Source organism: Festucalex cinctus, chromosome 3, assembly GCF_051991245.1.
Source record: "Festucalex cinctus isolate MCC-2025b chromosome 3, RoL_Fcin_1.0, whole genome shotgun sequence".
NCBI lineage: Eukaryota > Metazoa > Chordata > Actinopteri > Syngnathiformes > Syngnathidae > Festucalex > Festucalex cinctus.
Window position 1 is genome coordinate 9,945,718 of NC_135413.1, and position 13,856 is coordinate 9,959,573.

Genomic DNA, 13,856 nt, shown 5'->3' on the forward strand with positions numbered 1-13,856 from the left:
CCTTCATCGAGAAACCAGATCGAAAAAAATAAATAAATAGATACAATAGAAAAGAGTCAAATATCTCAATGGGTGTGTTTACGGATATCTGCATCAGGGTATTTTCACAGGCTGTTCATTGACCATGAAGACATCTCTCAAGTCAAGGATTTACATTCCCACTGTGCAGATCGAACTAAGAAAAGCAAATGCATCATCTCAAGCCGTGTGTACTGCAAACTGATGAGTTTCTAAAACAGCTCAGGCTATCTTGGCCATCTCGTGTCAGATGTCATTCATTATCCATCAAGATCTTGTTTTGATGAGCCGTGAAAGGAAGAACATTGACAAATTAGACCTCTAGATCATTGCCAAGAACATCTATCAACGTCCTGCAAGCAATACAGTTCAATTCATCTTACAGCTGTCTAGTTGACAGTATAGAATAAACCATGATCTGGAATGTGTCTCCTCTGCCGTGTGTGTTGGGAGGCACGTCAATACTGTTACTACGATACTGGCAAAGAGGAATATTACGTGTTTAAAAAAAGAAATAAATAAAAAAATAATAATAATAATACAATGGATGACCTCCAGGATTTTCTGTTCTTCCTTTGTGGAATGTTGCCATTTCCTGTATTACAAAACATATTACAAAACATCAATTGTACCTTTGAGAAAGGGCGAGATTTGTGTTGTTCCGCATTCCATTCCATTCATTTGTTGCATCAAAGTAAGTAACAGTTCTCTGTTAAAACCAATTAACAGTCTAAGCTCCATCCTGTAGGTAACACTCCACTGCGATTAAACCAAACATTGTACATTTTGGCTGAAACAAAGCTTTCTATACAGCAGTACCTTGACTGACGAGTTTGCTGGCACATTTAAAAACTTCATGCACATGTCCAGCTATCTGCTATTTTTCGTTTACAAAGCTGTTCTTGCTGTTGTTGTAAGCCTCCGAAGCTTTGAAAATTGAGAACATGATTTTTCTTATGATGAATATATATGTATATATATATATATATATATATATATATATATATATATATATACACTATATATATATATATATATATATATATATATATATATACACTGTGTATATATATATATATATATATATATCCATCTTCTTGACCGCTTATTCCTCACAAGGAGAGGTACACCCGGGACTGGTTGCCAGCCAATCGTAGGGCACACAGAGACGAACACGCATCCACACTCACAAGCACACCTTGGGACAATACGGAGTGTCCAATTAACCTGCCATGCACGTCTTTGGAATGTGGGAGGAGACTGGAGTACCCGGAGAAGACCCACGCGGGCACAGGGAGAGCATGCAAACTCCACCCAGGAAGGCCGGAGCCTGGACTCGAACCCGAGTCCTCAGAACAGGGAGGCGGATGATGTATATGTATATATATATATATATATATATATATATATATACATATATATATATATATATATATATATATATATATATATATATATATATATATATATATATATATATATATATATATGAGCAGTTTTCCTCCCTTACTTCCAAGTCAGCAAAGGACCGATTCCCAGATGTCTCTGAAAGATTATCCCGAGTGATTTTTTTGAGGTTTGGGGTGTGTTTAGAATGTTCCCCTCCCCAATCTGCTTGCAACAGAAATGGGACTGTAATTGTTAAACGTGTTTAATATTTACAATGGCAAATCCTTGCGTGTGGTCAACACCAATGTGGGCCAAGCCAGAGACTCTGAAGATGGTATTGTTGGAGACAGATGAGCAACTGGTTGCATTTAGAGCTTATATAAGTTGTCTCACAAGTCATTTGCCTAAGTGAAAATGACTTGTGAGAAAAGAAAACTTTCAGACTCAGTTATGTTCTTTTCTTGAGGCATCCCTGAAGGGTTTTACCGACAATCTGTTCAAGAAACTACTAATAAAATGGATCAAGGGCAAGATTGTGATGAACAGCAGATGGAATGAATGTCTGACAGAATTCATTCAGGTTACCATGGAGATGACGGCTGACTATACTGTCAATGCTGTGTGTCCTTGATGGCAGTCTGAGGGAAAACTCTTGTCTTCCAGTGCAGCACTGTGCCTGGGATAAATGCTGGCTCACTGTGTGGGGAGTCCTGTGGGAGTCATTCTGAAAGGATTGACACTGTGATTACCCTCTTAGTGTGAAGGATTGGAGAGGTTACCAACCTTCAATATTTGAACTTCTCCATCTCATCCACTCCTCACAATCCGATTTAATACCTCCTCAAGGTCATAAGCCCTTGCACACACAACCACGCCCCCCCCCCCCCCCCCCAAACACACACACACACACAAAAACGTTCGTATCTTCCCCCCCAACACACCAGACTCACAGCAAAGGAGGTAGATTAGGTTCGCTCGCCCCATCGGCGAACGTTAATCTGTTTTGTAAACATGCAGCACAGTGAGCCCTTTTACATCAGCCTGCTTAGCCGATATTTCTTAGCACCATGCCGCTCACCTCTCCTTAAAGTGGAGAGCCTTGGCAGTCAGCAGATCTTAATTTGGATCCTCTCGCAAAGCATTCGCACACCGGCTTGAGTTAAGACACCAGCAAACTGGTGTAGGTTGTGCTGATAAACCAAACGCTCCTTGTACACCCATCATTTCGACTGAAGTAAGCCAAACAAGCATTTTCACCAAGAATTTCATTTAAAACCCATCAACATTGTCTGTGTGTAACTACATCCCATTGACCCTTGCTCTGGTTTAAGGGGAACTAAAATGAGGAGACATTTTTACATAAGTGAAAACATGCCATAGTCTATCATGAAACGACACAAACGCGGCAGTAAAGTTATGCATCCATTTCTTATCAACAGTGCTTGTCTTCATTAGGGTTAAGGTTGAGCTGATGTCGACCACGGTTGACTTTGGGTTTCACCCTGGACTACTCCCACGTCAATCATGTCGTCACTGAACCCATGAGGCGGAACATTCATTCTACACTCAGGAATGATGGAGCCAAAAGTCGGTCCCAGAACCTCAGAACTTTGAGGATGCTAATCAGAATGCCACCTTGCTGCTCTAGGAAAGCCATAATCTTCATCTTAGTCCATCTATTCCCTAGTTAGGGTTGATGTTTTGATGTTCCTTCTCCAAATGTTCCTGATAAAGGTGTTCTTTATAAATTGTGGCATAGCTTTTATGGGTGGATGCTGTTACTGATTATTTTTCTTTGCCTTTCGGTTTGTCCTGTTAGAGGTCGCCACGGCATGTCATCCCTTTCTATCAACTTCTGTTAGGTCTTCCTGGAGATCTATTGCCTTGCCTACTCACTGTCTCCTCTGTATTTTTCCAAACCATCAAAGTCTGGTCTCCAAAATATCTAGCCTTGGCTGTCCCTCTGATGAGCGCATTTGCAATCCCATCCAACCTGTCCACTCCAAAAGAGAACCCTAACATCTGCATTTCTGCCACGTAAAGCTCCGCTTCCTGTTGTCACTTCAGTAGATGAAGTAGTAGATGGATGCTCTTCCAGAAATAGTCATACACTGCTGTGAAAACAAGTTAACGGCACAGCGCTCGTAACCTTGAAAATGTCGTATATCATAAACTGATGTCAGAGACATTCCAAAGAAAGTATGGCCCACAACCATTCTAAATCTGGGAAGACAGCTAGTTTCGTGAGCAAGGTGCATCTGCAATTAACTGTGAAGATATCTCTAAAGCTAACTGACTGGAAAAGGGCACTCGTGACCCTGCCCTTATGTGAGGTTGTCTATGAAGCATAGATGAATTTACTGCTTTGATCACGTTCCCTCACTCAAGCTGAGTTCTCATGCGGTTAGCTCCGATGTGAAGTTTGAAGAATGCGCAGTGATGAAACGAAGATGTGTCCACTGTCTGACCAAGATAACCAAACATGGAAGTTTTTGTCTACTGTCGCACACACTGAGGTCTAAAAGGGTAGGCTATTCCCCTGAGCACAAAAACAGTTGAGCACATGAGGCGCTTTCACACCGCAGGAACTTATGATGGAACTTCCATATGTTCCGGGGGAGTTTGTCCAAAGTTTGCGTTCACACGCAAAACCAGTTCCGGGTCTGGGGGGGTCGAAACGGTACTACCTAAGTTCCTAGGCATGAGGAGGGTATTTGGGTGTACCCTGAACGACACAAGGTGGGGGCGTGTTGTCTAGTGTGTTATGATTGGTTGACTGGATGAGGAGGTGTGTCGTTTTGGTTAGATGATTTTTTTTTTTCCCCGCGGTAAAGCCGCCATTTCTTCTTTACTATACTCTATCGGGCGCTACGACTTTTTCTTCAAACATTTCGGCAATGGAAGGATTAAAAAACCGAGAGGTGGACGGACGAGGAAGTACAGGCTCTCCTGAGCAAACATGGGACGAGGAGACCCAACGGCACTTCAAAAGTCCAACAAGAAACGATAATAACCACGAAGCTAGCAGAGTTAACATTACACACACAAAAGCAGGTGAGGGAAAAACTAAAGAAACTCCAACAGGACTAAAGGAAACTCAAGGACCACAACAACCACAGTGGAAATGACCGCAAAATTAATAAATGTATGAAAGACTGGACGACATTCTCGGCCACCGGATGGGTTCTACCACCAATAGTACAAAGGAGGACTCTGCAATCACCATGCTGGAAGCAATGTGCAAGGACACGGCAGTGTGCGAGGATTCATTGCCAACAGCCTTGCTAACACACGAAGGTAAGACAGAATTGCCTCATGCACATCTTTGTATATAAATTTATTTAGGTCGATGCTTGGTCGCAACGTGGCTTTTACACCGCGCTAGCATTAAACTGTTAGCGTAGCATGTTAGCTTAAGCTTGGCAAAGTCACGCATCCAGGGCAACTCCGAGCCCATGTAATGTGAAATCATTCCTAAATCAATTAACCTAGTAAACGAAAAGTATTGTAGGCAGCTAACGCCGAAATAGCCCTGCTTTCAGTGACGAAATTGAAAAGCTTCGTGAAAAGGACGTGTGGAAGCTAGGCATACTATTCACTGTTAAAAGCAAAACAACCACTTCGTTTTTTTGTTTGTTTGTTTTTTCCTTAATACAAAGCTCTGCATTCAACGTAACTAAAACGTTTTAACTTGTTAGCCTCATCACCTAACAACTCATAAAAAAAACAATAAAAACAACAACAACTCATAAACAGTTCTAGGGAAACTGAAACGTAAGAAAAATAATGTTATGTACTGTGACTTACAGCTGGACCTTCTCTGTGCTCTCCTTTACGTTATGATGCCTCCCTGAACAGTCCTGGTATGTTTCATTTCATTTTATATAACTTCAAAAGCTTCATTTAAAACTTTTAAAGCAACACCCCACTCACAATTAATTTTGCTTCGTTGAATAAGGCAGTGTGTTTGTTTGTTTATTGGACATTATAAACAAATGAGTAGCAGTTAACATTTTAAAAGAAAGAAGAAACTTATTGCAATCATTCATAATAGTTTACATGTTCAAAGGAGTCGAAAGAAGTTAAAAACTTGTCTAGTCCTACCCATTCTTTATATCTACTGACTCATTTCATTAAAAAAAAAAAAAAAAAAGAAAAAAAAAGTGCATTACTGGAATGTATTAATTTACTACACATTTTATTTTACTGGAATGTACTAAAAGAAAATGTGTAATCCTGCTTGTGTAAACAATTGCACCTTAACACATGCGTGCATTTGTCATTAACGTATGTACATGAAATTCATAGGCATACACAATAATAAATCCTCATACTCACATATACAATTTTCATTTCACTCATAATGGTGCATTGAGAAAGGAAAAAAAAAAAAGTTACATTCCTGCAATTTTACTAGTGTGTATTGCCTAAAAAAGCTTCAAGTGCATGCTGCCATATTTGGCAATGTAGTGTGGCATATTCTGTTCTGTAACTATGAAAAATGAAAGTACATTAACGTGAGTGCCGTGTTTTACCCCTACCTAAATCATTGTACTGTACTCTTACTCATTGCACGAATGTGTTGAAACCGTTTAAGTCGATGCGTTAGGAAGGTACAAGCGAGGATGGTCCGTCCACAAGCAGAAACTGCGCCACTCGAACAGAGTTTCCTGCCCCTTTGTCAAGTTCCAATAAGTTCAAAGTCATGTAACTGGAAGCTCATCAAAAGTATTTACTGTCACTCATTATACATTTACATCCCTATAGGTTAGCGGACACGGGACCAAGACCACCTATTTTTGGAATACCTGCACCAATTTGATGAAAAGAAGGGGGAGTCCACGAGTGCAATGTTCTTAGAAGAAATGCAGTTGCACAAGGAGGACCTTGAACTCAGACGCGAGCAGCACAAGGAGGAAGTTGACCTCAGAAGCGAGGAGCGCAAGGAAGATCAACACGTGGCACATGAGCTGGTTGAACAAAGGCACGACGGAGAGTTCCAAATGGGCTTCCTGGCAGTCCAAAACAGACTTGTGGACACAAATAAGCCAAATGCATAAGTAATAAATGCTTTTGTTTTCATATCACTTTTGTGGTTCTGGGTTTTTTTCCACACGAATAAAAACTTATGCTCAATGAATTCTTTTTAATGTTTTTATTTTTGACAAACAGTAATGCAAACATAATTACAGCGTCCCACCATTCAGAGGTTCTGATGTTCTTCCACTCCCTGCGCGGAACACACCCAGATTGGTAGAAGTGGCAAATCTGAAACAGAAACACAACAAATTAATAAATGTTAATATCTACATTAATTACTTTTGTGCAACAGCCTTGTGATTTACATGACAGAATACCTTAAAATAGCGGAATATGCACCAATTTATGGCCCTATGATAAACCACTGGCTTGAGGTGGCAATCTGACACTTCCAAAATCAGCACTTTTCCCAAAATCCCGGCACCTTTGTTCTAACATTCGTGCATCGTCAAAGAAAGCAAGCCATTTCAACACTTTGGATCGGTCAATCATGTGTTTAACAGAAAAAACAAAAGAAAAAAAACATGCGGACAGACTAACAATACATCCAGGTCCAACGGTATTATGAAATACGCAGCGTACATGTAGCTTGAACAGCAACTCGCCATCAAGCCCTATTTTGCCGTGAATTGCACGAGAACTAGGCAGGAAACACCAGTTTCCAGCGATTGCCCTTTTCATGGCAGAAAGTACGACAAAATATCCACAAACGACCGACGCGCGGGGACACACGCAAGTAAACGTGCAACTGAACGCGCCAGTCATACGTTGTGTTTAAGGCACTAATACACTCTGTAACTTCATTTTATTTTTTTTCGTGTTCTCCACCTTGCAAGGGGAGCTCCGTTACATGTTACAGCTTAATTCCGATGTGAAATAAATTTCGTATAATTGTGTGTTTAAACCTTACCAGTGCACGTCTTCGTGCTTGCAGGTTTGACTGTCTTTCCAAGTGAGCAAGTCCTGCCCATTTCTCATCTTGATGTGGTAATACGGCGGGTCCCAATGGTTCTCATCAACCTTTCCCGTGAAGTTCTAATTGCTGCAAACACAACTCTGTACAACATGACAAGGAAAACGAAAAGATATGCCTTGTATCATAACAAATGGCGATGGAGGGTCAAAGGTCGCGTTTTTCAACGTCACACTGGTTGTTTGTCATTCAGTTTTACCGGTACCGCCACTTGCTGGACAGGCGGGGTAGTGCTGTTTTTTTTCCTCCCCTGACATACGTCATCAGTCTCATTTGAATAAACTACCCTGCCTGCTTTCATGCCGTGTGAACGCAAACTCGTGGGCCGCTCACAAGTTCTTCGGACCCGGAACTGACTCTACCATGAACTCAAAGTTCCTGGGCTTTTTGGTGTGAAAGCGCCTCATGGAAAACAGAGACAATCGTGGCAAAAATACAAAATAGTGTACTTTCAGATTCTAACTCCGTCATAATGGCACGAGAAGAGGAACGTGAAAGATCTACTGCGGGTTTAAAGCATACCTAAACTGCTGAAAAAACACTAGAGAGCGCAATTCCCACAGCTACTTGCATTTTATTTATGGGAGACACTCAGGGCATATAAATATGGATCTATTTTCAGCCACGTAGGCTTTTTTTCTATGTCTTTGACCAAGGGAGAGCTCTGTGCATTGGGTCAGCCTCGGTTTACTTTCTGGTAGCTGTGGGAATTTGGGTTTATGACTGAAGTTCATTTCTGTAGCTTCTGTCGGTGATACATGGCGCGAGCGATTAAAAAAGACTTTGACGTAGAGTTTGTGCTTAAGCCTGAAATGAATAAGGCAAGCCATCATTTGGTTTTACCCTGGTGGCTCAAAGCTAATACCCATGGCACACACAGTAGAGGTAACTGGGTGATATTTACTTAAATAACCAAACGGCCTTAGACCAGGAAATTGAACTGTAACAAATAGGACTGTTCCACATTTCATTCCAGAATATGATTTCCGTATTTTTCAGGTGACAAATTACGGGAAAACAGACTCAAATATCTTGCACACAAGCCATGAAGAAACTTTAGACAAAGCATTGCTGTGTTGGTGTGGTTAGCACCATTATTCCACTACTTATTTGATGTTGCGACGCTAACTTTTACAGCTTGGAAATATACTCGTCCCATTTCTCTCAAAAGTGCAATCAAGTCTAATAATAGTCAGTATTACGAGCTATGTTAGTGTCTACCAAGGATAGGTAAAGTATGACCTGTCAATCCCACTATGCATTTGCTAGGGCTGGGTATCGATTCTAATGTCCTTAATCAATTCGATTTCAATTCACTAGGGTTCAGTTCGATTCAATTTGAACTGTTTCAATTTAATTGATATTGATTAGTTATGGAACATCAGTTCTTCTTAAAGGTTAAGGGCATGATTAACAAATTACAAAAACAAATTACAAATTAAATTTTGCAGAGGCAGTAGAAGGTTAAATAATTCAATAATTGTAAATAAAGATTCTGAATGGTTTTAAGTGCAATAAGTCAGATCTTTCATTAATAAAGTAAGAAAATACTTTTTGAATTCCTGTGAACAATACATTACATGCTCAAAAAGGAAAATCGATTCAATATCAATTATTGATTTATTTTAAACCAACACCTATATTATACAGCGTCTTCTAATATTTGGTGCATTATTTGTATACAGGATTGGGTGGTCCAGGTCCAGAGAGAACAAACCCTGTAACAGTTTCACTTTAGCCACAGGTGCACGCTTCTGCAGGTGCTTCTATGAGCTCATTTACCTGCCAGTTAAGTAGAAGCACCTGTGGTTAAAGCCAATCAGTGGCAGTTTTTTTACTTTCTGGACCTGGGTTACCCAACCATGTTTATATATTAGTTTTTTTCTAATACTGTATTGATTAATTAAATTGTGTGTTTTGATTCATGTGCCTCGTTTATTATTATTTTTTTCATTGATTAATTGTACGTAAACTCTAAAGTAAAAACATAATATCTGAAATCAGTTTTCGCCATTTAAATGAAAAGAATTACATTAATCCGTTCCATATATATATATATATATATATATATATATATATATATATATATATATATATATATATATATATATATATATATATATATATATATATACACAGTAATGTGTTTACTTAGAAAATCGCAGGCATTTCATATTTTATAAACTGGGAACAGCATTAAACAGCTTGACGCCTCTTTTTAGAAGAAATTTTCCTGATTAAATCTATGATGCTTTAAAACTAACAGTTTTACAAATGCATTACAGTTTTACAAATGCATTTAGCAGTTTCTGTTTCGTAGAATTTCTCCTATATTCCGGTTTCTTGCACAGATAAGGATGCAGTGTGCACACCATTCTGTCAATCCAAAGGAAAAAAGAGTATTTTTGTTTTTCTGTCATGCAGCATCTGTAGTCACTTAAAACTTAAAACAAGCAGAAATGGGAAGACCATATGCTAAACTATTATTTAATAACAGGGAAAGGCTGATAATACATTGAGGTAAATATTGAAGGGTTGTAAAAGGTGGCCACACAAGATAATTTATATAAACACCCGGAACTATCATACAAATCAACAGTCTGTCATCTCTTACCTCTCTGGCTCAGTTTGACTCGAGGGACACTTTGTTTGATGCTCACTCCAAGCGGGAGGATGGCCAGGAACATCAATCCCACTAAGGGGACTCCTGGATGGGATAGTGCCCTAATCCTGCTGTCTTTGCTACCATAATTGCTGCCAGACATGCAGCGCTGAGCCCCATCTTCATTTGGACTTGGATCGCGAGAGCCTCTTTGCTTCATGGCGCGTGGACGGGTCTGATTTCCCCTCTGTGCTGACCTGGAGCGAGACCAATGCATAGGATCAAGCCAGGGAGGAGCAATCATAAGTGTGTGTGGGTGTGTGGGAGTCTATTCTAAGTCCAGTGAAGGATATGTACACGCACACACTTGTGTTTGTGACCACTGAGCAGCTTCACCATGGAGCCCTGCAGGCATGTCGCCCTTTCTCCTCAACCATCCTACCTCTCAGCTCTTGCCTTTTGTGTTGCCTTTAAACCTGTTTGCTCAACACAAAGGTCAGCTCCACAAAATAAGTTACACTCCGCTATCAGTCACTCTCGCCCTCCTCCATCTTCTTTTCACCCAGATAACTCTTTTAATTCTTTGCCTAAATGATACATGGCAAAAGTTCCAAGTCATTGCGAATGATGCTGTCAGCTCCTCCTTTATGGTCGGTTAAAAAATGGCCCACATCATGTATTGGGCCGAAAGAGGCCTTGGGTACACCGACATTAGATCACACTTGGGATGAACGAGATGCATGAATTGGAAGCCATGAAAAGCCTCACAAGTTTTTTGTATCATGATAGGACAAATGAGTGACCATGGGGTGATGTGGAAGAAACTGTTATTGTGATAGTCGGAGGGAAGAACGGGCATGATTAATAGTAACAGAAATGAATCACAGAATACTATTATCTGGGCATCTGAAAAGAGTCTTAGGGGTGTCAAACTCATTTTTGTCTTGGGCCACTTTGTAGTCACAGCTTTCCTCAGAGAGCCCTAATGACAGTGAAACCAGATAAATGTATAATCGACTCATTGTATTTACATGTGATTTCTAGTTCTGAGATCAGAAGTCAAGGAAAATACTTTGTTGAGGGTTTTTTTGTGGTAAATTTCTACTTTATTGTTTATTCCCCATGTCATTTTTGAAATTTTGATACAGATTTTAGCAAGGATCATGGAAGTTGACACGCATAATTTGCTTTCACAGGCCGCATAAAATGATATGGCGGGCCAGATCTGGCCCCCGGGCCTTGAGTTTGACACCTGTGGTATAGATCAAAAACTCACATTCTAAATTCATATACACCCACATTGGAATTTTGGAATTATGCCAGAACAAGACAAATGTCCCCCTAGCGTGCATGAATGGGTGGTCGAAGCAGTCATTCTATTGGTTGGATTACAGTGACATTATCGACTGTTTTTCACTCAGCACTTATTTTCTTTCAGCTCCACCCATCACTGCACTTCATATCAGAAGGTGGGTTGGGCATGTTTATCTGTACAACGAGATATGTACTGACCCATCTTTATTTGCAAATCTTAAAACGCAACATAGCATCGTATATCAGCACTTGATTAAACAAGCCTCATCATAACAACTCAACACATTCAAGTGACTGTTTACTGCTCGAAGTTCCCCCAATTAAGACTGAACACTTGTTGTTGGGCTGCACTGAAGACTGAGCAAAAATATTTTATTGATCATCAGAGTCTGAAGAAAGTTTTGAGAAAAAGAAAAAATATATCTTTCGTCATATAGTCGCAGGTCAGAGTTTATTTACACAACTCCAGAGGACTAGACAACTACTGGGGTTAAATTTAGTAAACTGATAAAATAATTGGGGGTTTGTGTTTGGGACAGAATACAATCTTCAATAAACTGGGGGCATTTTTGAGGCGTCCAAAAAGTGATGGATATGTCAAAGTGGCGGCGTGGCGCAGTGGTATGGTCGTCGTCTCCCAACCCAAAGGTTGTGGGTTTGATCCCTTGCCATTGTGACCACATCGAAGTATCCTTGAGCAAGATACTGATACTGATTGCTCCTGATGCTGTGTCATCAGTAGGCGAATGGGTAGACAAACTGTAAAGCGCTTAGAGGGCCTTGTAAGGTGGAAACGCGCTATATAAATGAAGTAACATTTACCAAAAGACTAATAAAGATGCCATTTATTTCAAAATGGGTATTTGATAATTTCAGGGGAAAGTGTCAACCATCCATCCATCTTCTTGACCGCTTATTCCTCACAAGGGTCGCGGGGGGGAGCTGGCGCTAATCTCAGCTGGCTTTGGGCAGTAGGCGGGGGACACCCTGGACTGGCCAGCCAATCGCAGGGCACACAGTGACGAACAACCATCCACACTCACAAGCACACCTAGGGACAATTCGGAGCACCCAATTAACCTGCCATGCATGTCTTTGGAATGTGGGAGGAGACCGGAGTAACCGGAGAAGGCCCACGCGGGCACGGGGAGAACATGCAAACTCCACCCAGGAAGGCCGGAGCCTGGACTCGAACCCAAATCCTCAGAATTGGGAGGCGGACATGCTTACCACTCATCACCGTGCCGCCTTGTCAACTAATGGTGAGCATTAAAAAAAAAAAAAAAGTAGGTAGTGTTATTCACAATTATTCATTCCCTATTTCCTTTCTGTTTGGAACAAGTAATGCACTAAAAAATGAGTGTAATACTGCAGTAATCAAAGTTTGAAGCAGTGTAGATCAATATATAAACAGCAGGAATCCAGATTGACTTCTCATGTTATTGTTAAAATGTGGACGATTTACTCTTGACAATCACAGCCTCCTTCATCTCAACTATTATTGCCAGAGTAAACTTGATCAACAAATGTTTTTCAAGCGATACATTTAAAATTATTGCTCACTCATTACCTCTGTGAATTTGTGTATCGACCACTTCAACTGCCAACCTCCATTAGAGCAATTGTTTCCACTTCAAGGAGGAAGTGATATATTCCAGCAGCAGATTGCATATATTGAATGTATTGAATTACCCAGTTTAATTACACACCCGCCGGGCTGATCAAACCTGAGTTCCGGCTCATTTCACAGCCATCTGAGCCACTAATGAACTCGACAAACAATGAAGTGCTTCATGAACCTTAAGCATCCCTCTTGTCCTCCCCCTTAGCTTCTCGTCGCTACATCTCTCTGATTTCTTCCCGCCTTCCGTCTCTTGTAACATAATTAGCCTCTCAATGACCGCGTGAACAAAGTCAAGCCAAACTAATAGCGGTGATGTAGCGCCCTTGTCTCAATGCTATAAGCAAGCAGATCGTTTCCGCTTGGAGTCATTGGAAATGTTCTTCTCGGCCTTCTTGTGTCAAACTAATTACAAAGGAGTTGACATTCTGAGTGCATTCATTCATTCACACCCACACACAAAGATTACAATGTTCAATGGCATGTTGGCAAAAGTGTCCATTCCCCCACTTGACTTTTTGTTTATTTTCCATGTCCTGCCTTGCCGTGTGCTGTTTGAAAGTTGAGTTGGTTACACTGAATGAGGGCTATAATTCAGGCACTGTAGTAATAAACCAGAGAGGATTAGACCCCGATAAACACACTGATGTTTAGTTAAGTCGACAGTCACGACAAATTGAGACACCTACGGGGGTTAGAAATTTAGATACAGAGTTGTGGAAGATGGATGGAGGCGCAGTAGTGGTTGCCTAAGTATGATCGAGAACGTGAATCCAATTGAACCTCTTTGCACTTAAAAATACTTTTTTTTTGTCTCCACTCAAGAACCAAAACAAATCTCAGTTTTGTAAATATTTCTGTCAAAAGCACATCTGCAGGCTGTCAAGTGCTATTTAGCC

The 13,856-nt window shown here is 40.6% G+C and overlaps 1 protein-coding gene and 1 long non-coding RNA gene across 2 annotated transcripts in view; one reads left to right on the forward strand and one right to left on the reverse strand.

The window, feature by feature from the left end:
- Positions 1-13,856, reverse strand: part of sema3d (sema domain, immunoglobulin domain (Ig), short basic domain, secreted, (semaphorin) 3D) — a 58,301-nt gene that overhangs the window by 30,082 nt on the left and 14,363 nt on the right. Inside the window, exon 2 of the mRNA XM_077515727.1 lies at positions 10,035-10,279. Coding sequence (XP_077371853.1) covers positions 10,035-10,242 — 208 coding nt within the window. The 5' untranslated portion in view covers positions 10,243-10,279. The remainder of the gene's footprint in view (positions 1-10,034; positions 10,280-13,856) is intronic.
- LOC144015597 (uncharacterized) lies at positions 4,449-6,197 on the forward strand. The gene is made up of 3 exons (XR_013282762.1): positions 4,449-4,704; positions 5,217-5,270; positions 6,175-6,197. It is a non-coding gene; the product is annotated as an uncharacterized LOC144015597 (long non-coding RNA).